The 26,303-nt window shown below is 37.8% G+C and overlaps 1 protein-coding gene across 1 annotated transcript in view; it reads left to right on the top strand.

The window, feature by feature from the left end:
* Positions 1 to 26,303, top strand: part of CA10 (carbonic anhydrase 10) — a 206,500-nt gene that overhangs the window by 37,048 nt on the left and 143,149 nt on the right. The window contains exon 2 of the mRNA XM_075720157.1: positions 1,272 to 1,346. Coding sequence (XP_075576272.1) covers positions 1,272 to 1,346 — 75 coding nt within the window. The remainder of the gene's footprint in view (positions 1 to 1,271; positions 1,347 to 26,303) is intronic.

Raw genomic sequence — 26,303 nt, 5'->3', positions numbered from 1 at the left:
ATCTAGAAATGAAGCTGCAGCAGAAAGCTGCTAAATCCAGCATCTTCTGTAGCTGCGTACTTATGTTAAAAAATTCTTGGACCGAGTACAAGAGGTTGAAAGTATCTTATAAAACAAAACCAACCAAGGTAGCTGAACTTTCTGTAGCTCAGTGACTGTTGCTCTAAATATGAAAATATCAAGCAAAATACAAGTGAGGGCAGAACATATTTGCATATCAGCTTTGATCTGCTATCTTATGGAAATCAACTGCATGTTTGTCTTGCTGTGTGTCTGTATGCCCTTTGAAAGTGTTTCCAGTTAACCAAGATTTTACATTTTGACCACAAAGTTTTCTCCAGTTCTGATTTCATTCAAGACCAAGAGAAGAAATGACCTTACGAGTAGCAAACTGACTGACCAAGACCTTTCTGCTCTTGGCTTTTCAGGAATTTGGAGAAGTCATTTAAGCGACAGTCTCATCAGGGGCAAGCCTTATGCAAAGCTCAGACTTTTATTGTTACAGCCTTCAGAATATCGGTCAAAGAAACCTTTCATTGTGTAACTGCACTGTGCTATCAAATGCAACTGTAATAGAGTTGCATGTCACATATACGTAACAGAAGCAAGTATCTTGCCTAGCTATCAGGATGACTGTGGTGGGGAATAAGTAGTGGGTGCTACATTGGAGACAGAGAAGATAGCAGAAAAAACTTATATTCCTGCCTCAGCATTATAGCATAAGCCAGTATTTGTGAAGCTATGGGCTATGCATTTCTGTTCCAGTTTTGGAACTCAGAGCACATGGGATGAGAGGAGAAGCAATTGTAGACACAGCTATTGCCTGTGGTTCACTCTGTCACTCCTTCCCAAAGTGAGAGATTATTGGAGAACTTGGGAAAGGAAGGGGAGAAACTGCTTTTTGGTCCACCAACTTGGACTCAGATATTGACTAGCACACTCTTTTTCTCTGCATTTTTATCCCATACTGAATGGGTGGCACAAAAACCATCAATAGTGCTACAGATCCTAATTTTCTACCTGAATTTTTAAGTTTGGTGATCAGTTCTTCAGAAGCTGAGTATGTTTTGCTATATGAGAAACAGGGACAAGGTCCTCTAAGATACAGATGCTTAGCTAATTCAATAAATCGAATAAACATCACTTGGGAACTTGAGTAATTGCTCTTCTGTAGAAGATGATACCCTGTTTAGAGTTTCCAGAGTTTATGTAATTAAATATTTCCTATGCCTTGCCGTAATTTTATGGTTTCTTTGATTATTTCTTTCTAGCTCAACAAAATTCACCAAAAATCCATGAAGGCTGGTGGGCTTATAAGGAGGTGGTCCAGGGAAGCTTTGTTCCAGGTAAGTGTAATTTAAAAATCTTCATTTTTATTAAATATTTTTTCACTGGAATTAATATAGTTGGGTTTGGGGGAGATTTTTTGGGTTTGTTTTTTTTATCCATTGCAAAGATTTGAAGTACAGAAGTACCCAGCATCACATTATAGTGAAGTGTAGAAAGGTTTTTGTCAATACATGGTCCAAAAACCACAGCTGTTTTCCAGGAAAGAAGTCACTTTGATGACATTCCTGGTTTCTGTCAGTAAAACTAACATGATGCTACTTTGTGAATGTGTGTGTTCTGTGTATAGAAAAGAGAAAGGGAAGACTGAAAAGCAGTATTGTGAAATGGATGAATTTACTTTTGATGCAGCACTTCTAGACAATCCCATTTCTACAAATTTAAGAGTATATTAGGAAAGGAACCTAATTGAAACATGAACTTAGCATGCAGGTTTCACTGATTTTTGTATTGGAAACAAGAAACAATGAGTGAAAAAAGATGAAATCCTAACTTGGCTTCAAGTAAGATTTAGTAGATAGTAAATAATCAGTAGGCAGCTAAAAGGATCTAAATAAGCAACACCAGCTGAATTTGATAGGCAAAAGTGAAATTCAGGCTAACAATAGCCTGGCATTGGTCAGTATTGGTAGAACTCCTCCAAAACATGTGTATTGTTTGTCCTAATTCTATAGACTCCTTAAGTATGGTGTGGTCTGAGTAGGCCTTAGCTTGTTCTTTTTAGCTCTGGATCTAACACATTTCAGGATTCAAGCTGCCTGAGACACTAGTAGTTCTTAGACTGACAATTTATTTTGGTTTTGACCTACATTTGACACCTGCTCTTTTTGTGCTCCCCTTCTGTAAATTATTTTATTTTTTCTTTCAAACAGATTTACTTTGTTGGGTCTTCACTGTTCCATTTGACTGGATGTTTCCACTTACAATAGGAGTCAGGAAACTTTAGCAACCTGCACTTTCTGTTCAGTTGTGGAGCTAATTTGAGAGTACATTCCTCATTCAGTACACACAGAAACATTCAGTGATTATTTTGTTCAGTATGTTTTCAGTGCAATTGAGATGAGTATGCATTAATTTATGTATATTAGCTATATATTATAAGCTAAAATAGTGCTTCAAGTTCTCTCATGAATGCACCATGAAATTTGCTACATGATCTTTATTTCCACAAAGTACTAGAAAATATTACTTGGCCATTGTGTGATCTGTTCCTAAGAATATGTAGATTTGATCTATCATCAGATATTTTCATTGCTGTGACAACAATTACACTCTGACAGTCATTCAAAATATCAAAAATTATGATTATCTTGTCAGGAATACTAGTGCAAATGAGATTAAACATTTCAACCCACAAGTTTCTGGCACTGAAATTCTTGTGAAAAGCACATATGAAAAAAAACATCTACAAGCCCGGAGCTTAACTGTAAGAAATTTGGGCCTGGGAACATCCTTAAAAGATTAATGAGGACACAGTCATGACTCAAACTTTCAAGAAAGAAGACCTTTTAGACTAGTGTGGCGAGCCACCTCCGTTCTGAGAGAACCCTGAATTACCCATACATGTTGAATATCGGACTAACCTAGCACACATCCTCAAGAATTGGTCCAGAAGGACAATTTTGAACAGCTTGCTGAAGTGGCCATGCAGAAAGCAAGGGTAATTTGGGGGCACCTTTCTTGCAGACTGTCATGTTTCTTTCAGATTCAACTCTGCAACCTGTAAGCCTCAGCAGAAGAGAGAAATCCCATGAATTTTTACAGAACGAACAACTATTTTTCAGCAGCACCTAGATTTTGGAGTCTTTGAAAACCATATTTAAAGCATTTCAAGGATGCATTTTATGGTTATGATCACAGACTAACACATCACAAAGGATATGTTAGTGCATATTAAGTTTATCCATAATGTTAGCAGTCACATATCAGATCTTGCATGAGATGCTAATTAGCACCTGAGAGGTGATAGCTGCGAGGCAGTCTGAGGAACTGTAGCTGAAGTTGCTGACTTATGTGCACTGAAGCAAACAGCTATAGCCATCTGCTAAGATGTTTCCTTTCCACAGCTGTTTGTCCTGTCCCAGGGCTGGAAGTTAACACCCCCAAAGATATTAGAAAGGAATATTTGTCCAAGACTGTCACTGCAGTTCAAAACTGGCATCTCAGCTAATATGATTGACATAAATATGGCTCTTTAGCTGCCTGGGGGAGCAACCACAGGCATAGAGATGACTACTTGGGGTATTAGCATTGTAAAACACTCCAGGATGAGTTGCTAGAATTTGTCTGTCACAGCTTTGGCTGTGTGAATACTTTTTGCTTACTTCAAAGCAAAGTCACTGTCTTTCTTTGAACTGTTACTTCTTCTTTCATGTATAGTTGTGTAAGAATGCATTTAGGAGTGTATCACAATATGCCTAGGTTAGACTACGCCATTCATAAGTTTTTGCACTTAATACTATGTTTTGGATGCATTTAAGTCAAGTCCTAACAAATGCTCTGGATCCTGCGCAAATTTGTCTGTCAGCAGTTCATAAAATCAAAGCATACTTCACTACATTCCCCAAATCCCAGACTCCTTATATTCTGGGATAGATTTTAGAAAAAATATTTTAAATCCCTTTCTAATGTAATATGTTCATCTGGACACATTTTTTTCCCCCAGATTCTGGGATTCACAACTTAAATCACATGTTGTAAACCAGTGGTTTACAGTCACTGATGTGTATCTCACAGGTAGGAGAGGATATAGGCAGTGATGAGGTGCAAGACCCATCACACTGTCTTTCTCAACTTCACTTCTTGCACTGCTCAACAGAGAAGAGAGCAATGGTGACTGACAGGTTCTCTCACTACAGTAACTGTGGCTCAGGTGTTTCTTAGTGCTAAGCCTTGCAAGTGCGGGAGCAGAGTTGTCAAGTGCAGGAAGGAAGGTGCATCAGTGGCTGGACGTGTGTGTATACTAGTGATGCATAAAACACTCCCATCTCTCACCTTTTCTAAAAGCAAAGAGTTGCTCTTATGATTTAAATCATGTAGGCAAACAAAACAGAAAGTAAGTAGTGCTTTAAAATGTGAACTGAATGCAAATTAGGTTCCAAATTAAACTTCAGGGAATGTTCAAGGATGAAGAACGAATACTTTTCTTTATGCATGGTGATTTGCATAACAATCAAATAATCTGTATTATTACCTACTTTCCCTACATAGACTTTTTCTGGTGTGGAATATCAAAGTAGTTCATGATGGGTTAAAATACATTTCAATAACCTTTTTTATATCTTTTATTTGGCTGAGTTTTGCTGTCACTATGAATATGTTGTGTCACTGAGGTAGCGCAAGTATTTTCAGGGTGGCAAAGGCAATAATATTTCAAACTATTTTGTAACATTCCTTTTACTTCAAATAGATGCACATAACCTTTGCTACTCTTGTGTGTCTGATTGTATTGATTGTCTTCCTAATGCTCCTGTTTTTTTTATAACGTCATAAAACTGGGCTTTGGTAAGCATAAAATATAAAGGTGGTTAAATCTAATTTGTGATCACGGAACTCACTTACCAAAACTCCATCCTGTTACTGAAACTTTGGACTACATGTTAATATGAGGGTGTAAGTGTTTCTTGCCCTGGGAATACACTGTCTTCATGACCCTTACCGAATTATACCAAGTCTAAAGTTACTTTAGAGGGTGATAGTACTAATCTTCTAAGAGGACGAGGTCCATCTCTACCAAATAATGAGTGAACTTTGCTGAAGGAGCAGATAGTGTTCTTCTTCTTCCTTATAATAAAGGTTGTAAACCAACTTTAATTCCGGATAAAGATCTATATCCACTGTCATTCATTGTTGGCTACAGATCATCAAATCAAAGGCTACCCATTTCCCTGAGATTCTGCAATGAGAAATACCCTGTTCATAGTTCCTTTCACAACTCATTTTACTATAAAAGGGAAGAGACTGCTAGAGATTGATAATGCTGCTCCTACCTTTTGCGAGGATTGTGTTGATGGGATTACGCCCTAACATAGACCAGCTGGCAAAGCAGCACTGGCTCAAAAGGAACACAGGGGCAGTGTTTGAGAAGCACTGAGAAACTCCCTCCAAGGAGGAAATGCATTAATTTGGTAATGATTTACAAGGAAAAAGAAGCCGGAAACAATTGACAATCTTGTTCCTGAGTGCCAAAACCTGATTTTAAACTTCTTGCTATCACCATGTGCTTTTGTTATGGTCCACACAGGCAGTTGAATTATCCCTACTTTCTCCTCTGTGGGCTTTAAGATTTGTTTTTGTAACAGCTTTAAGATTTCTTTTAAACTAAAATTTCCTTGTGTACACATCCAAAAATAACCTGTGACAGGCAGGTCACTGTAAGGACTATGAACTGTTTGTCCATGGCCTGAAACGGAGAGATATGAAACTTCAAACACATCTTAAACTTCCTGAAAAGCTCTTGTATTATGCCATCCCTCCAATCACATAGGAGTCTATTTCATACATTGAGACTGGTGATCACTTAGTTTGGCTGCCTAAATAATACAAAACATAAACCTGCTGATTGCTACTCCTGCATTGCTCCCTTTTGTACTAACTATAACATTTCTTCTAGTCTTATTCTGGGACTTCAGGAGGCTGCAGCATCACTCACCGTCTAGTGCATTTTGCTTGTCAGTGAAAACAGTGGTGCTGTCTGAGCTACAGTAGTATTTTAAACAGTCTGCACACACTCTTCAAAATCATTCAGTCTGGTGCCGACTCTGAAGAATTAACCAGCCATATATAATTATTTATTGGAACAATAATAGCAGTTTTTCTTTCAGAAAGCAATATATTGGAACACTTCATTTCTTCAGGGTGATAGAGCATAGATTCTGGAAATCATTCACTTATTGATTGGAACTTAGGTTAGTATGTATAATATTTCAGCTTTGGTTGTCAGTTAAAGATAGCTTGAAGGAAATATATTTTGTACCAAGTATTTTCTTGGTTTCTTACTTCCTTTGGTGATTCTGCAAAAACTGACTGTTTACAAATCATGTAACTAGAAAGGAAACTAGAGGGTTTTTATATTGTTGCATGGGAGTTAAATATCATTAAAATGTAAAACCATTGTCTCACTTTTCAATGAATTGTTGAAACAATTCATTATTTTAAAATAGCAAGGAACAGATGAGTTGACTGCTTTTAAATTGGAGGAAGAAAGGAACACTATTGAGGGAGACATTTGATGGCCTCACTTCTAATACAAATATGGCAACATTTTCTCATCTTCATATGAATTGTAACCAAATTATAGCGTTGAGTTTGAGACACTCTCGCATTAGTAGTAGTGCTGTACTTAATGAGACTATCAGAATGAGTCTGTAATTTTGAATCTCCAAAAAAAATCTAAAGAGGCTGGTTAGAGAGTGACTCACACCTCAAAGGTTTGATTTATCCCTGAACTTAAATATGAAAAAAGTGGAATTTAGCATATTAGGATCTGGTTATGGTTATGGTTCTACATATGGTACCTTCACAAGGAAATACAATTCCATGTGATACAACTTGGTCTCCAGGTTTAGTCAACATTTAGTCTTATTAAAAGAGTTTTGTGGGTACTATGTCTGAATTAAAGACGAGTTTTCCAGATTAATGATTTCATTGGTTGGATTTTCCTGACAAAGCCTCCAACGCTTCTGTGATGTGGATACTCACATTTTACTGGGAGATGAAATGTCCCTTGGCAAGTCAGTGATGTAACTGAGAGAACCATGCCATACTTCTTTATAGCAAGAAGTGTATTTAACAATCTAAATCTATGTCTCTGAACTTCTGATCATGCAAAGCTTTAAGCAAATACAAATACTTTGAGTTGTTTTATGAATTTACCTGGTTTTAATACAAATGTGAATCTGCTTGCTTTCATGAACAGATGGAGAAATAATGCAAGATACTGTGTTTGGTGGTGATCTGTAATGTTCTCCTTCAATAGCAACCATAGCAGTGGTAGAAGAATCAAAGTTGACATTGACTGTGAAGATGTATGTGTGAGAAATTGGATTTGTTTATTCATTTAAGAAAATGCTACAAGGGCTGCTGAAAAGTGTCAATTTAATGATACTCTAGGATGTGCACTAGGGGTGCCTTGCTTGTGTAATGGGCACATTCTTAGGAAGCTCAGGTGAGAATACACAAGGTGTTCATTGATCTGCCTGTGGTCCAGCAGTCTTTTGTCTGTCCAGTAACTCTTAGTAATTAAGCAGGATTAAGGGCTTTGTCTTAAACTCTTTGGTAGTGATCCTTCTCTGGGGCTGCCAATCAAGCTGAATCCTGAACTCTCATCTACCCTGTAAGAAGTGCAAAATGAACTTGAAAAGCATAAACCACTTTGGCTGATAGGACAGCCCCGTTTGCTGTAATTTCAGATGGGCCACTTCTGCTGCCAGTGACTAGCCCTTAGAAGAAGGTGTCAACAAGGATGGCTGCATTAACTAGCAACACGCTAAATTTGTTTTAGATACATCCAACTTCTGCAATGGCTTCCCAGTAAGCACAGGAAATTTTCTTCTAATTGGTTCCTAGTTTCTAGGTAGCTTTGAAATACCTAGAAATCTCCCTAGAAGCTTTCTGTGAGACTGTTTCCTGAATTAATAACTATGGTCAGTCTGAAGCCAGGAAGAAAAACTGCTGCTACAGCTTTCTGAATGGTGTCTTATCCAGAGATGCGAAGGTGATGGGTAGTGAGAGGTTTTTCAAAACTCCCTTTCTAAAGGGAATAAATGGGAGGAACAAAGAGGAGGAAAGGGAGTAAAACCAGGAGATTGATAGGGTAAATAGGTTAGTCACATTATCTTGTCCAAACTGCATTATAAAAGCTGTGATAGACTATGTTAGGCCTAGTCATATCAGTTTCCTTCCCCTATTTATGGCCTGTGTATCTTTAATGTTCCAGTGGTGGGTAGACTAACCTCACACTTAATAGGCAGAGTCAAAGAGAACCTACTGTCTGTAGATGCTCTATACTTGATAGTAATAGGTAGAGTATTTCTTAATCAGAAGAAAATAGCTCTGGCTTTTTATCACTTTCTCCATTAGTTCTGTTTAGCAATGAAAGATGACTATAACAAAACTTTGAGTTAATACAGAGGAAGACGTACAGGACCACAGGACACTACGTGATGTGGTTCTCCAGGGCAGTCTGACTGTGGAGGAGGTGTCCTGGTAGAAGGCCTCCAGGGGATACACTCAGAAAAGGGCAGCTCTGTCTGTCTGCCTGCAGCATGGACTTTCTCCCCTTCACAGCACGTGGTGGCACTGTGATTTGGTTCCCACAGCCCCCTTCTCACTTGACTAAGGAGCCCAGGATTGGGGATCATCCTTTACAGGTGCTTTTGTTACCAGCATGGAACTCAAAAAGTTACTGTCTTCAGGTCCTTCCCACTCCTTTGAATACGCATCTAAGCAGTCATTTTTACAAGGGCCTTTTGAATAGAGTAAGTTACTGTCTTACATATGACCTGTAGCTGCAACCATTTTGCAAACAGCTCTTTGGATACTTCTCCCCCCCCAAGCTTCCTTCACTCCTTCAACAAAACAAATAAATACATTTTAGAGGGCAAGCGATGTGAAGTAACCACAGTAAAGAACTCAGAAAATCTAAAATTTTAAACCTTCCCAGACTTGTGGTTGGACCACAGTTCTTTGCTGAAGTGGTCTCGGATCCATTTTCCCTTAACAGCCTAATTATCTTTCTTCGGTGAGTTTTTTCCTCCTAAGTTATGATTAATATCCACAGAAGAAAAATTGTATGTAAGAGGTGTATCTCAGACTTTGCTTCATTATACTGACAGGACCAAACAATTCAAGTTGTCTTCCTGTCTATATCTAGCCACAGTCAGGCACTGCAAAGGTCAAGGCTTCCCTTTATAACAAATACTGCATTGGATAGCATGTTGTATCTTGCTGTGTTACCAGCTGTCTGGTACCTCTCCTGCTGAACCTGCAGGTTCTTCCTGCTAGGACACAAGCAGTATACCCCTTCTACTTCAGGAATGTGCTAATATGGAAGACCTTCAAAGCAGTAATCTGCAGATCCTTGTCAATTATTGTACCTCACACTTTGCTGTTAGGTTAGATGCCAATTTTAGGGATAGCAGTGCTCCAATTACTTGTTGATGAAGCTGGAAATCCTCTTCCCCCTATACTGAAGTGGTTGCTGTTTACCTTGCAGTGACACTAGTTTGGGTTATAAGAAGAAAGAACAATTAAGTAACACTAATTCTTTGAGACAGCTGTATTTGGTAGGGATACCACAACCTGCATGGATGATGGCTTCTAGCTGGGAAGAAGTTTAAGAGATGGTGGTTACCATTTGGGTGTTTATATCCTCAAACAGGAGAAAGGGGAGCAGTATCCAAACATCTGCTGTCCTACACACTGTGGAGTCTATAATCATTACAGAATCTTGAAGACCTACAGTGACTGTTGGTTAAGTAACTGCTCTTTCTGCAAACGTAATGCAGTTGAGTTTTTTTGAAATATTATTCCAGCCTACTTTGAACTTATTAAAAGTGAAAAGCCAGCAAGCCCACCTCTGTGATCTTTCAAGGGTTCATCATTCCATGATGAGCACATCCTCTTAAGCTTTTGCTTAAAAAAAGAAGGATCATTCCTGTCCAGGACCTTAGATGTGTCATCAAAAGTTTGGGTTAAGGAATAAAAAGGTAAGGCTAATACTAGGAATCTTTCTTTTCTTAGGTTCTTTACTGTGACCTAAAAGCAAAGGAAGGCATTCCAAGTATAGAAACTGGTATATATATGAAAGTGTCTATCATATTCTTGACAAGCTAAGTATAAGAACAGTTGGAACAGTGGTCCATGACTAAGTCATTAATAACTGAAAGCTTGTGAATCTTTACTTTGAAGGATTATTCAGGATAGTTCTGAGTGCCAGACAGCATGGCTCCTGCATATGTATTGGTATATTCAAGAAGTTTATCTTATCTTACACCTTGACAGGCTACTCTTCACATAGTATCTTAGTAGTTCTTGTCACCCTTTGGTAGTAGACAAGACATTTTGATGGTATCCATGTCTTAGAGGAGTAGAATTGAAGCACAAAGAAATCTGATAGAAGAATTAGTGACTGCTCAGAGACCCAAGCAACTTTTCTAAGCTAATAATCCAAACTGAAAGCGAGTAATGGCATCTGCCACAGCTGATTATGTAAGGGAGAGGACTTGGAGCTTTGGCTGTTAATTACCTTGTAGTAGTAGTCTTTTTTTGTATGTGTGCATGTGTTTTCGTACAAGACTGATAGTAGCAGTCATCACTGCCTACATCAACAAAACCCTTTCTTTATAGATTTTTGTTGTATAGTGTAAAATAAGTTAGCATCTCATGGAGAAAGAAGTCACTGAGAATAACAAGGAATAGTATTTTTCTGTGCTAATAATGTTCTTCTGTAGTGGCATGACTTCATCAGAGAAGGGTCACAATGCTTCAGCTTACATTTGCTCAGGTAATTCTCCCATAAATCTGTATGGGATGAGACAGAACTGGAAGAGATCGCAGTATAGCATGGAAACAGAGATAATGAGTGACACTAAGAGGTTGCCTCACCACTCCTCCTGTCATTATCCCACTTACAAAAATACTCTCGTAAAATGCTTTGATGAAGATAATTCTATTTTAAGAGTACTACAATTACAGTTTGCAATTATCAATTAGGAATCCACCTCTTATTTCACTGAGACTATTTACAACATCAGGGTATTTTAGTGACTTCAGGGAGATTATTCCTAACTGTTACATTGGTGATGAACCCAGCACCACTGAGGACTTTATCTTAATACAGCATGCAGTTTTCAATTTGTACATCTCATTAGTACAATTTAGTATCATTAGGGTAGAATTTGCCACTTCCTACAGAGGAAAATATGGTCACTGCAGCTACGCCCTGATCTGTGGTTAAAATAAACTCCTGTGAAATAAGGTCACACCACTACTCTGTATGGTTACACAGAGTAACTCTGCTTGTTGTTTGTTGTCAATGGAGGCTTTACTGTTACTCACAAAGAACTTCCTTGTCAAATCCTGTCCCCTGCCTAATGGAGAAAGAGGTCAAAATGAAAAGGAAATGAGAGTGTTACCTAAAGGTAGATAACGTCATAACATGCAAGTACTTTCCTCAGACTGCTATGATTTAAATTATGAAGATGGAATCAGAGGATTGTTATATCATAGGATTTATTCAGTAACCTGCAAGAACTTTGTTTCTGAAGTATCGTGTGTGTATGTGTAGGATTATTTAGGCTCTTCAATTAGGGGATTGCTATTGACTTGATAGTCTGAAACCACTCATTGGTACTCAGTGAAAATTTCCTCCTCTTGTAACACCTCTCTAAAAAGGTCAGTTGTGAATTCACTGAACCATGAATCCATTGAACACACTCAGGAGCAAAATCCATGCTCATCATTTACTGTGTCTGCCTGCCTGTGAGTACGTGGAATTCTTATTTGGAGAAGCCTTACTGCTGTTACTTACACACATTAAAATACAGCTATCGTATAACATCGCCCCACCATGGCATTTCTGGACACATGCTATTTGTGGTCATCGAGAGATTTACTATCTCTTACAAAGAAACTCACCATAAAATACAGTCACCTACTTACTTAATGCATTTCTGGCTACCTGCTGACCCTGCTCAGAGCTGTAAATCGCATTATAGTTAATGACTCTGGCCAAAGAAGGAAGCTTCCTGAATGTTATTGATTGTTTTTTTTCTGCTACTGAAAATATTACTTAAAATTGTCACTTTTTCCTTTCTGAATAGAGTGTGGTTTTATATTAGGGCACTTTTTCATTTTGTATTTATAAAATGTACAAAAATGCATTAGTGTTCCAGACCAAGCAGTCACCAACTTTATAGTCTGGACATAAACCCTGAAAATAACAGCATAACATCATAATGGGAAACCTGACAGGTCGTTAACTACAGCTGTGCAAATGGCACTGCTATAATTCACAAGTGCAGGTAGACAACATCACAGCCTACAGCCTTTCAAGTATCTGGTTGAAACAGAAAAATATTGAAGTATGTAGCACAAAATAACCAGGTCACACTGCAAGTTCTTCACTTGACACCAGAGCACATCGCTGATAAGATGTTCCACCCCAACACAGAAGTGGTTCTTTAGGACCTTTTTATGACCTCCCCCTAATTTATTTTTTCTGTCTTTAATATCTAGGAGCTTCAGTTATGGGGGCTCAGGTGAAGAATGAAGGTCTTTACACAGAGAGGTCATTTTACAAATATTAAATGAGATGTAGGTAAAGAAAGATGGATAAGGTGAGTTCAAGGCAACAGTATGGAGGCTGGGAGAGAATTAAACAACCACTTTAGATACCTGTGTCATCAGACTAGTCTGCCTAGTGTCCCTATGCTGTTGATTAAAAAAGCAAAAAGATGTTCCCGCAGATCGTTTGGAGAAACCCATGTCTTTTGGCTGACTAAAATGAAGTGGTACAACTGCCCCAACAGAGAAGCAACAGAAGGCAACAGGACGGGCACTGCAAACTTAGCATCCCTACTTAATGTGCATTACCAGATTTTCCATTTCAAAGGCTCATTTTAATAGAGCTGAAGAATGTTACATCATTATTTGCAGTGAAATTTTGGCATTATCTCATACTATGTTATAACTTTCAGAAGTCAGGAAGGAAGGGTGGGTGTATGCAGGCCAAGTAATAGCCAATTGCACAGCCACTGTGTTTCAGTTTAAAAACAAACCCAAATATTGAAAAACACTAGCATTTAAAAAATGACATTTCAGTCAGATGGTGAGAAGATGAAATTTTTCTTCCTTGCTTACAAGAAACACTTCAGTCATGTTGGGTTTAGTAATGTCTCTGAAATCCAGGCGTTCCTTTGTTTCTACACTAGAATAATTAGAAACCAAGTCTGGCTGAAGCAGTCGCTACAAAAGCCAGCCACTGCCAGTTTTGAAAATCCTAGGTTATTACTTTTGTCTGAAAATAGATCCCACTGAAAACAGTGGGATTTGCTTGTTGAGTCAAGTGCTACATCCCTTGAGTAAGGACATCAGAAACTGATTTTTTTAAAAAAATGCCAGTAACAAGATTGTATTCCTTTTACAATGATCTTATTTAAAACCATCTCTTCCCAACTTCTTTAACGGAAGTGAAATTACTTATTTACACAGCTGTGCGGTGTAGCCTCCATCTCTTTTCTTCTAGAGTGTTTACACTGCAATTGCATTAATAATGTGCTTTTTGAGGTTATCACGTTTTAATACTGTATCCTTTGTGTCTCATGGAAGGGAGGGGCTGAATGGCAGGAATAAACCTTTGTGCCTGGGATCGTGCTAGTGTTACCACAGCACTAACAGGTATAGGATGAACAGGGTGCTCAGTTCTGAGAGGAGCTGCTCCTTTGAATCTCAGTCAGATGCAGTTAAAGCCATATCATGGGCCAGCTGCCCTTCTACGACATGCGGATAGGAATGATGGCTAATTCCCAGCTTTAGTCCCAATTTAGAACTGCAGGATTGAGTTGTTCTGTGTGACTCAGAGGATATAGCATATGACATAGGAGAAAGCGTCTCTGATAATATAGTCAACCTTTCTGTATTTTCAAACTAGGCTATATAGGCCATGGCTACGGAATACCCATTTACTATTGCATGTCAGGCCATTTCCCTGGAGTGACTTCTGATTCCATTTTGCTTTTCCTATCCAACAAATGGCTTTTCTTTCTAGTCTTAAATTAGGCTTTCTTAAAATAAAGAAGAAATAAATGGCTGAAGTCTAATAGGATATGGCTGAAACACTTACATTGCATGGCCTTGGCAGGCTCTATTATCCACATACTGACATCTTTAGAATTACCCGGTATTTTAACGTGCATTTAAAATTGGCTAACAGGAGTATAAATTAAAGTAATAGAGAAACTAGTCTCTCAAGATTTTATTGCTCATTGTAATTTCACGTTTATGGGCTTATTGCTTTGTGGCAGGACTTGTGGTTTTTTAGTTCTAGAGAGTATAGTAGTAAGAAGATGGTGCCTCCCTTAGAGCCTGGTGAAATCAATGGAAGTCCTTCCACTTGACTTGAACGGGCTCTGTTTCAGGGCCATAGTCACATTATTCTCACTGTCGACTGCTTGGATCTAGTTTCCCAGTTAAGAACATTGTCCAGTGCAGATTCATCTTTAGATAGACTTTTAAATACTGTATCCCAATTTATTTTACATTATTTTTCATGCAACTCCAATGCTTAGTTTAAGTAAAAAAAAATAATTCAGGAGGAAAAAGATGAAAAAAAAATTATGTATTTGTTGAGATATGAAATGAGATAAGAGTTGTGTGCAGAGATATGACTCTCTTCCTACACCTCTAACTCAGTGTAACCATAATGGAATTCTGGAGAGGACCAAAAGAAAGGTACTAATTAAAGTGGCAAAACGGCATTGATTTGAAAGACATGAAGTTCTTCTCCTGTATTAATGATGCTCAGGTTTCTGTCTGTCTTACCATTGTTTCTCCTTTGTTGCTGATTCTGTAACTACTCTTTTCACAGCCTTCTTTGAATTAATAGTACATTTGGGCAGGCACAGATACATGCTTAAGGAAGGATACAGAGCTACAAGTAATAGTTGTAGAAGATAACATAGAAATTCTTCCAGCTTGTTACATCAAGTCATGAGTATTTATGGTTATTTGTATCGATTAATTACAACAAGCACTTTACATTTGTGTAGTTTTTGCGTCAAAACTCTACCTAAAACACCACTAGATTGTAAAGACAAATGCGTGAAGGAGCTCCAAAACATGAATATTATAAAATACCAAAGAAAAAAAGTTACTCAGTTTCATAAACAACACTTCTGGATTTAGAAAGTCCAGTTTGAAACACAGAATATTTTTTTCTAACTGTTTTCACTTTCAGAACTGGTTCAGCAGTCTAAGTCCCAGTGGCTTTTTAAGACTGATGGCCAGATCTACAAACTCTATTTAAGTGCTTTAAAATGCAAACAACTGGCCAAGGAAAAGGAGCTAAGTACGTAAGATACACAGTTTCTCCCAAAAGGCTCTGGGAATTGGGCATCCAACTTGCTTAGGCGAGAAGATGATAAGATCCCAGGAGGCACCTACTGTATCATTTGGTGCCTGAAGACCATCATAATTCTGACTGTAAAGTTCCAAACTATCTAAATAATCTTTAAATAAGAACTTTAGTCCCTGGAAGAGAGTTCTCTCTTCTCTTCGGGGTTGAAAGTGGGGTAAATAACTGAAGTATTAGTTAACCCTCTGCCTCCCAAACCCTACCACATATTAAATGGAAATCCAGAGAAAGTTAAACGACATTAAAGCAGTATAGGCAGAAGAAATGGGTTCAAGTGAAAGATGTTCTTGTTTCTTGCCTCCTTCTGGGAAGATTTCTGGTAAACTGCTTCTAATGTGCCCTTCAGGAAGCTGTTACTGAAATACTGGCATTTAATTTTCAATTTCCTGCTTGACCTTGTTATGCAACATGAGTTTGCATTGGTTTTCATGCATAATGTGCATAAAGACACCTTCAGCTACTTAGTACATAATACTGTTGCTGGGCCATATATTTACAGCGAGAATTTTGTGGAGCGTGCTGTTCGTAATTGGAGAAGAGGGGATTCTTAGTTGCAGGCTCTTAAATACAAAGCTGTTGGAATAACGTCAGCTGGCTTTAATAAGAAAATATTTTCACAAGTGTTTTAAGGACATATTTTTTCTTACCAATCACACACCTACAGTCACATTTCCCAAACTGTATTAAACTACAGAGTATCATCCTGTGCGTTACATCTGCCTCTGTAGAGAAACAGTGCACTAAATCTTGTCACATGACCTGTCTGCAAACATTATGTTTGTAGGATTGGGGTGTAAATGGGAGGTACCGGGTTCTTCTTTGCATTCTATATGATTCTGGTGTTTTTATAGACAGAATACTTGTCAAAAGCCCTGCCATTTGCTATCCCTGGATAGAGACAGTGAGTGAACATTTTTGTCATGCATTTCTGTACTAAAGGCAGAAGGAATGGCACAAGAACTTGTGTCTTGTGTCAGTAAAGGAAACCTCCACTTTCCCTTGAAGTGGCCTGTTCTGTGACTTCTGACTGCTGTCAGAAACAGTGCATTGGGCAGTCCAGCCCAGTACATATTCTTCTATGATTATGAGAGAAAGTTTTTACTGATGTGACTTTTTAAAACTGTCTTGAACTGCACAGGGATCCTCCATATCGTAGTGTCAAACATGCAGGCAAATTCATATTTTAGTAAAGTACTGCCCTTTTACAGCAGAATTTTAACAAGTAGAACCAGATTCAAGTGTCTTTATTCAGAGAACCTCTAAGCTTGGTATGTGTTTACTCTCTAACTTGCCTCTTCACTTTGTGATAGATATTTTCAGTGACCCCAAGATGATACTGTGCCTCACCTCCGAACGGCCATGGGTAATCGTCTCACTGTACAACTTCATTTTATATTCTCTCCTTGCCATACTTTGCATGAAAGTAACTGTTAAATATATAGAGAATTTCATATTAAGAATGGACATAATCCCAAACAGATTTACATCTCCTCATTGGCGGTCTGAGCTAATGCCCAAATTTGTCAGAGTCTGCATTCACTATAAGCTTAACAGAAATGATCAAACTTTAGTCTAGCCTTTTCATGAGCTCGGTTGGATTTTTCATCTCGAGAGCCCCATTGCTTCGGCAGAGACATGTAGCCACCTGGTGGAGCTCACAAACCTACCTGGTCGAAAGAATAAGGAGAAATAGCTGTGTCTTTAGGCATTGCACTAAGAAGTGATCAAATTCTGCTTTTTGCATTTCTTTCGTCTAAAACAACCAAAACCTCCAGACCCAGCTACTGTGTAGTGCAAACAAGAACACCAAAGACCAGAGAAGAAGTTCACAATATTAAATTTCACTAGCCTCTAACATCTTAAATGAATTGGCTATGAGGTTTCTGGGTTTCTTCAAGTAGGTTTTTCAGAACCTCCTTCTTTACTACATGGCTCTCCAGTTGAGCTGCATACAGACACGTGCATGTATGTATATACACCTACATCTATAGAGAGTTTTAACATTTAACGCTCAAATGTTTGCTATATAAAAAGTTTATCTCTAGCTTTCCTTATGTAAGACCTACAGCTGTGTAACAATAGCAGGAAATAATACATCTATGATAGAAATTAATCTAGTAGTTGAAAAACAGCAGATGTAAATTATACTACAAGACAAAGCTTAATTCAGTGGATTTTTATGATGTGTGGAGATGGATAAATTGCTCCTTGAATACTAACTGAGATCTTTGCATGAAGATGCACAAATGATTTCAGGTTGGGTTTTTTTTATTTCTTTTGAAACAACCATTGGGATGCACAACCTTTTTTCCCAGCACTGTCTTGTCAAGGGGCAGTCACCTTATTTGTGCACTCTTTTGTGGTTTTTAATGTTTTATGTTTTTATGGGAATATTCTTCTGAAAGGATTTGGGCTTTTAAAAATGGGTTTTCTAGAAATAAGCCACAGGAAATCAGGATGATGGTATATAATTCTACATTAATATCAGCCAACCGATATTGGAAAAGCCAACTGTCTTATTTTTAGATGCAAAAAGATGGATCATCTTGGAAACTTCTGATGTCTCTCTGGCACTTTTACCTGGTTTCTCATTATTTCTAAAGAATTCTTACTCTTGTTGTTTTTTGTAGTTTCATCACGCTTGGGTACCAGGCTGTATGTGATGCACAGCTCTGGTTATCTTCATATACCTTCAGAATACTATTATTATTATTTTAAAATACCTTGTACGTTGCCATTTGCAAATAATCTAGGTATTCTACTCAAAACAGTGTTTTCAGTGATAGCTGAATTGGAGATTTGAGCTGATACTAAATTTCAAACACAACATGAATTGTTGAACCCTCAGAAAACAAACCAGCCCGATTCTACTTTCACTTGCAAAAATACATGCCAACTTCAGAGTTGTGCACTATGAGAAATTTTGCATGTATTTCCAGTATTGAATCTACTGCAAGTAATTCATTTGATAAAACATCATAGGAGTTTGGGTGTTTGATTCTCTCATTTATAACCTAACAAGCATTGCAGCATTCCTGTGCGGACACAACAGAGAGCTACTAGGGCTAAACAGCAAAGGGAGAACAGGATGTTTTGCATAGAGGAACAGCATATCCATATTGTGCAAAGGATAGCAACAGAAAGGAAGAGAGTTGCCATTTTCACTTTGATGTAGCAATGCAAATTAGCATGCACTTAATCTAACATCCTTTCCAGCTGCTGTATCTAAAGTTAGGAATGCACTTCTAGGAGGACCAGCAACCCACAATGAAGCTTAAGAATGTCAACAGCAGACTTAGCTCTGATTGCTAGGTCCATGAGCAATAGTTTTATGCAAAATTGGTTTTTGCTTTGACTGAAATAAGTGGAAAATTTTATTTAGTAAAAACAGCCCAGAATTTTTTAACTTTCACAAAACTGGCAGCTAAATCCAAGAACATATGTCCAATTTACTGTGTAGGCAAGATTTCTGCAGAACTCTAAAAATAAGTTGTTGTGTATGTTTTCTGAAGGTGGGAGTGACCTTCTGGAGACACTTGAGCTTTTAGGAATCATCTTCAACAGGAAATGAATCACCTACTGAGTTCACCATGTTCTGTAGGTATTTCTTGTTCTAAATTTAGAGTTTGTGGGACTAAGTCTCTTCTCTCAATTTTTACTGGAGATTTGCCCTAGTATAAAGGGTGTGGGGAATAATCTGGGTGTGGGGAATTGCTTTTGGATTCTACCACAACCAAAATAGTAGTAATATGAGGTATAAAAATAAAAATTGATCAGTAGAAATGACTACCCTTTTGTTTGTAGGTGCACATTATGTATAACTATGTAAGACTGATAATGTAGCTCCCGTTCTAATCTCCATTTTCAAGCTGATTATAAATATCTAAATAAAATGAAATAAGAATTCCGTGTTGTAAAAGCATCCCCAAGCATCTCTGTCCAAAAGCTAACTAACTTCCTGTGTGTTTGAGGTTTTCAGATACCTTTTTATTTCTCAGCTTTGCATGGTATTACCATTCAGCGCACATAATAAGATGATACAGTATTGGAAGTACTTAAGGTGTGTTCAGGTATTTAAGGCACCAGTGATGGAAGCCTGTATGTATTTCATGTCACTGTAATCATATTCTCAGTAGTGTTTTTGCACTGTTATGGCCTCATCACAACATAGTACAGTTCTTAATGTCTGGTTTCTTGACACTCAGTTTTGTTGAAACTGATTTGTAGATACTGCAGCTAACCAACTGATTAAAGCCTGGCTGCCTACACCAGGGCCCTCTGCTGGTTTACACTAACTAGTTTTTTCCAGTAACTTTCCTCAAAGTAGAAAAAGGAGAAAAAACACATTCAGCTTAGTTATGAGCAAGTTTATATCTGGTTAGTTCAGTGAGAATTCAGTATTAAATGTGACTAAGAGTAAACAATAGATAGTGAGCCTCAAGATTCGCTTCTCTTTCAAGAAAGAAGAGGGTTCCATTTCTCTCCACTGGAGAAACAGTCCTGTTTGATTGAGAGAACAGAAAGGTAACAGCATGAGAAACCGTCACCTGTCCTCACAGTACTGAAGAGATTCCAGGATCTGGAAAACAATGTGAATCAGTAGATATTCTTCAGCCATAGTCTTTGGAATGGGTCATGTGGAAGCATTCATGTAGGCAAGCCAAAAAGATTGGAGAAAAGGCACCAAGTCCTAAGTAAACACTTCTAGTACTACTGTCAACAACTCTCCTGAGACTCACCCCAACACAACCAGTCAAGAGAAGCTCTAGAAGTCTGAGCTTCTTTGGAAAGAAAATCTGCTTCTTGTCAGCTTTCAGACTGAAGAAATATCAAGTGGTACTTGTTTTGGGATATATGCTATGGTTTCATGGGCAAGCTTCCCAGAGATTGTTTGATGGAACAGAGAAGCCTCATGGCAGCAGGCCAGCTGGCATCCTCAACAGCACTTCATGATCCTTGGAACCCATGAGAAACAAGCAAAGCTTCCTCCACAGATGGCTATCAGCCTCCTACTCATCCGTTCCTCAGTCTGTGACTCTGAAATCAATATTTTCATAGGCAGTTCAAAATTCCAGCTGGACCTTCTATGGACATGCACTCTTCCAGCCTCTGTTGGTAACCGTTTCTTCCATTTTTACATAGGCTTAGCCAATGGTTCTTGGTGTTGCAAGTCTTCACCCCCAAGCAACAGGGACTGCACTTTCCAAGGTGAAGTTATTGCATCATCCAGTCTCTCTTGTCTTCAGGGAACACTACTGTCCTCCAAATATCTACCAAAGCAAAAGAAATAAACTTTGCAATGGCTAAGTGACTCAGATGCTAACTTCAAGAACAAATAGCTTTCTAGCTCTAGTTTCTATATGTTTTGGTCCTTGTTCTGGGTTCCTTGAATCCATCCTTTAAAATACAGAAAGAATCAATGGTTCCAGAGAGGGACCTCCTATCATCTGTTGATTAATATACTTTGTCTTTCACAGCGCTGTGAAGGCTGAATTTTCATTTTAGTCTGGCTATGGCACCATCATATTTGAGTAGAAGAAAAATGAAGATTAATCCCATCTTGTAACTAGCTAATGGACACCCCTCTGGTTTTTGAAAGACTTGCATGATAGGTCATTGAGGTTGTTATCTGTGTTTCACTGGGAGTTAAGAGAAATTTACCCCTAGCTCAGATCAAATTCAGCTGTTTTTACCTCACTCCCCTAAATCTTTCCACCAGTCCTAACACAAGGCTAAGTCTTATCGCCACATGAGAAAGGATTTGCTTCGAATTAGCATATCAGTTCTGTGCATCTTTGATACAAATTATACACGACTTCATAGGTAAATAGGAAGGAATTCAAATTTTCTGGTTCTGGAAGTTCAGTGCTCCATCCACAGACCTTTTCCGTCATTCACAACTGTATATGCAGATCACTGTCACCATTATAGTTCTTTTGGAAGAGACATCTCAGTATCAAAATGTAAACTTGTATCATAAAACGGCGTTTCAAATACAGTATTTGCATTCCTGAAATTTTGTTTTAGAACATCATAATTAAAAGAATACCAAGGGAAAAATCATGTCAAAGCAATGAATAACCTTAATTAGAGGCCTTGCTGTACTCTCTGATCCTAACTGATGATATTCTTGCAGTTTGAATTAAGAAATATCTGATCCACTTTCATTAAACAATGTTTTATAAGCATTTCCTTCACTGTTTCTGGTTATATAACATCAACTTAATTATAAAAAATTATTTTCCTGGGGACACACAAGTGTAAGCAATGGAAATAAAAAAAAAAAATGGTAATACATCTGTACAAAGGTACTTGCTCTGGGCTTTCTATTCTCCAAAGACACTTTAAAAAGACTGTTCCTCAGTTGTCTTTATGAAATAGATTACGAAGTAATATGGAATAGTGAACATGTTGCATTTCTGTGTTTTGATATGTATTAAGACTTAATCATCCTTCCTTGATTTCTGCTACTGTTCAAATATATTTTCTGTATTCTGTCACTTAGTGCTACAATCACTGAAAACCTTTTACATATGACCAGGAATAGGACCATCACCAGAAAGCTTATTCTTAGAATATTTCAAGGCTGATCATGAAAGGGCTATGCATCCTCTTCATTGAAAACAAAATCGTAGTTCTTTGTCAGACCTCCAACATTGCATATTTTAAAAATGCTTATTGTTATTTGTAACTATAGAAGCTTGTGACTTTACACACTTTGCATACTGTATTCCATAATCTTTAATATATATGTTAGTACCAGATTTCAATGAATGTAACTTCAGTATGTTTTGCCAAATCATAGCATGTCTTAGCAAAGGATGAAAGAACACTGAGATCTGGCCTTCTGACAACATGGTCCAGGAGTAACCCTTGTGTCTTGGCTATGTTGAGGCTTTTGTTGTTGTTTTTAAACCATCGCCGCTTTCCTAATTAGCTTTTGTCATGTTGTCTTTGAACAGCTAAATAATTGAGATCTCTTTCAGGTGTCTTTTCTTTGAGATTAATTGTAAACATCTGCCAGCTGGTGAGGACAGTAATTCTTCTAGTTGTTCAGTAGAGTTCCTGAAAGGATATTAGTTTATTTTCTAAAGCCCTGCTTTACAACTTCTTTGTAACCTCAGATTCTGTGTCTGAATTTTTCCTTTCTCTCCCTCATTAACAGTGTGTCCCTGGTTTTATGTGCAATACTTTTAAAACAGTAGAAAAAGGTAGAAAGTAGAAATCAGCAACAAAGTAAAATGAAAATAGACAGTTAATGCTGTATTTCATTCTTAAGGTGGCATGAGTCAAAAGTATGTGTTTATGTAATCTGCAGAATCTTTTTCTATTGCCAGTGAGAAAAGTTAATTGAAAAGTTTCATTGAAGCCTTTCCTATAAGGGAATAAAAGTTTTCTAGTATCACATCAACATTTGGGAAAACCAAAAATATTTATTTCAAAAGCCAGTACAAGTAGGAATAGATGGGTACATACATAAGCGACCTGAACAGATGGCTAGAAAAAAAATGAAAGTCATGGCTGAGAAAAGGTCCCTCTGACATTCACTATTAGAGACAACAGTGGCTGTTAATAAAGCAGAGTTAATTCTATAGCAAGGAGTGAAATATTATTTAATCAGCAGTACTTCATACATAATTCAATTAACTGCCTTCACTCATCAGTATTAACGAGAGCTGGAGCTTGGATTAATGTGCTTGAGCTTCATAACAGCACTCCCAGTCTACTTAAATGCTGCCAAAACTTAATAAAGCGCTGCCAATCAAATTACAGTATCTGAGCCCAGTGCATCAATGTGCTGATATTACAAATCATCCTATGCTCACATCATTGTTTGCTAATTCCTTATTTATGCTGATCTCTGCACTAAACAGTTTAATTAGTGTACAGTGGTAAAACAAGTTAAATTTCTTATCACTTTCTTGATGACGTCCTTAGGATCATTCAAGTTGTTGAGCAATAACTATAAGTGCTGTATCCATGTGCTTTGAAACACATAATTTTTTAAGTATTAACTTTAATCAGATGCATAGGTTGCCATAGAGGGATTTCTATTAGTCAGAAAAATAAGGATAATTTCTGCTTTGGTTCTGAAGAACATTTCTATTGTGGTCTGTGTGCTTTTCTAGGCATAACAAGGATCTCGCCCTCGGTTACCATGAACAACTCCAATTGTGCCATTTGCTGCTGCTAGTACTCCTTGTGCTTTCTCTCACTCCAGGAAGGGAGGAGGGACCATGAAGGTTGCCAAAGTATTTTCCTCTCTGCCATTGAGGGATTTGATTCTCAGAAGCCAATGTGGCTGCCTCAGCAGAAGCTGAGAAAATGATGCTTTGGTATTATGTCACATTCAGTGCAACCTGTGGCCAACCTCATCTTGGAAGCTTCAGAAGAGCTAAGCCCAACCTTACAAAACTACTGAAGGGGGAGGCAGCCTGATGCTGCTTATTCCACCTTTAACTCTTCTGAAATAAATCTCTGCTGCTCCTCAAAATGCTTGGCCATGTTTCAGCTGGTGAATTGAGGCCAGCCCATGGCACCCTAAAGGAGATTGAACTGCTGAAAAGTTCTTTGAAATGTAAGCTCTGGAAGCATTACAAGCTGTCAGAAGAATCAGAATAAGATAAATGACATTATAGGGAAAACATGGAAGAACGTGCCTTGGTTTTTTATTTTTCTTTTTAATCTTAACAGAAAAAAAGAAATTAAGATGTCAGAGGAATACAGTTTTTGTATACAGCAAAGGCCTGATAGTTTCAGGAGCCCACAACACAAGTTTGAGGGAAATTTTGTTTAAAAGGAATTTGGAACCGTAGATCATTCAGAAACATGTTTTGGAGGGCAGAAAGGCATGTGCAAGTCACACTTGACTGGATTCTACCTGAACAGATACGACCCTTTACTTTGCCTTTTGAACATTATTCCTGTCACCTGGAGTATGTGAAATCCAAGGAAATAAAAGGTGTCATAACCATTCAGTTCCTTCATTCATGAGGTGAAACACCAGCCAAAGCTGAATTCGAAGTGGTGCCATTCTGTTGGGAGCTCTAGCACTGAATTTGGCATTGAGTCTCTTGAGGACAAGTGAGGATTATAAAGTGCAGCACAATACATAAAAGCACATGAGACAGCAACCAGAATTTCTCAGAAGGACAGAGAAACTGGGTCTATTAAGTACTTCGTAAGGAGGAACGATATTTATGCTATGTGTTAGCCAAGTAGTGCCATCTGAGGATTTAGCAATTAATCCGAAAAATATTAGATGGTTAAGGCTAAGCTGAATATATTTTAGAAACAGAAAATAGTGGAGAATCAAGCCCTCACTTTTTAATAAAGTCAGCACAACTCTTTTAATTTAAACAAAGCCTCACCAGTTTAGAACCTTTTTCATACAGTTAGTATTTCTCCTTTACCATGTTTTTGATAAGAGTTCTAGAAGCAGAAAATGGAATGCTAAGCTGACAGCAAGTATTTCCTCATCCAGTGTAATTATCAGAACCTGTATAAGGGCAGCAGATTTTCAGGGGTTCAGCACTGTGCAACTGCCTCACAGGTGGTAGAAGTTAATCTCTTAAAGGAGCATAAAATGAGCTATGTCCACATTGAAAAAACAGTCTGAATCTTCTGATAAATTTTAAATCATACTTTATCCTTTTGGCTTCTATTTAAAATAAAGAAATAAAGATCATCTGAAAGAAGAAGTACAATGTCTACACAAAATCTGGTTTAGACTAACAAAGAGGCACTCAGGCTTTCAGCCATTTTAAGCTCTAAAGTCAACAGAGAAAGGAGAACCACTTTCTAATTCAATTTCTAAGTTTCAGACACTGTTGGCAACATCCAAAATAAAAGATTGATCAGAAAAATCAGCAGACAATACGTGATGTGAAAAGTGCTAATGCAAGTAGTATTTCAAAATGGAAACAGAAGACGGTTATGAATGGACTGCACCAGGATGTTTTTCAGCAGTGGCTATGTTTGTTAATGACATAAAAAGCTGGCAGCAAATACAGCACTACTGACTTATGAATGATCTAGACATACTCAGTTTAAAAACAAAAGAATAAGTAGCTCATGCAATTCACTGTAGCAAAAGAGAATATGGTGCTTGCAGTGAGGGGACATGTAGAAAACTGTCTCATTTCCCCATCTGTACTCTTAACAGTAACATTGTCCAAAAAAAAAAAAAAATCCCCTGGTGTGTCAGAAGTTTTAATAGTTACCAAAAAAATGAGGAATAGATCCTCCTGCCAACCTTTTCTACTTGTGAGTTTTATGCCCTCCACGGGGGGAGTGACATAGACTCCATGCTGAATGTCACTGTCGGCCATAGCTCTAAAGTCAGCTGTAAATTCACAGATCTCAAGGCTAGAAGATGCTGCTAGATAATGGGTATGGATTTTCTGTACATCATGACTGTGTGTCATCCACCTACCACCTGTACTGAACCTAATAATTTGTCTGAATAAAGCAGTACTCCATAAACTTTACTGCTGAGCAAACAGCACGCTGTTGGCAACATCATACTTTGCTCTCCCTTTCAGCTCATCAAAAGATGACTCAATTACCATTTAAAAGTTTATACTGCCTATGAAGTCAAGGACTGTAGAATTAGTAGTCAGCTTGAATGTGTTTTGAAAAGAGTAAATGTATCTTAATGTGAAGAACTGACAGGTTTGCATGTAAGTGCTAAAGGACAAGCTGCAAGCCAGTGTTGGTGTTAATTTTAACGAGCATTATGTATACAGTGAATAATGGGCAGATGAAAATGACAGATTCTGTCAACATTTGAGACAGGATGATCATTCTAGTAATGAAGAAA

The sequence above is a fragment of the Pelecanus crispus genome, chromosome 12 (assembly GCF_030463565.1).
Source record: "Pelecanus crispus isolate bPelCri1 chromosome 12, bPelCri1.pri, whole genome shotgun sequence".
Classification (NCBI taxonomy): domain Eukaryota; kingdom Metazoa; phylum Chordata; class Aves; order Pelecaniformes; family Pelecanidae; genus Pelecanus; species Pelecanus crispus.
Note: the sequence above shows the minus strand (reverse complement) of the source record. Positions and strands in the feature narration are given on the sequence as shown.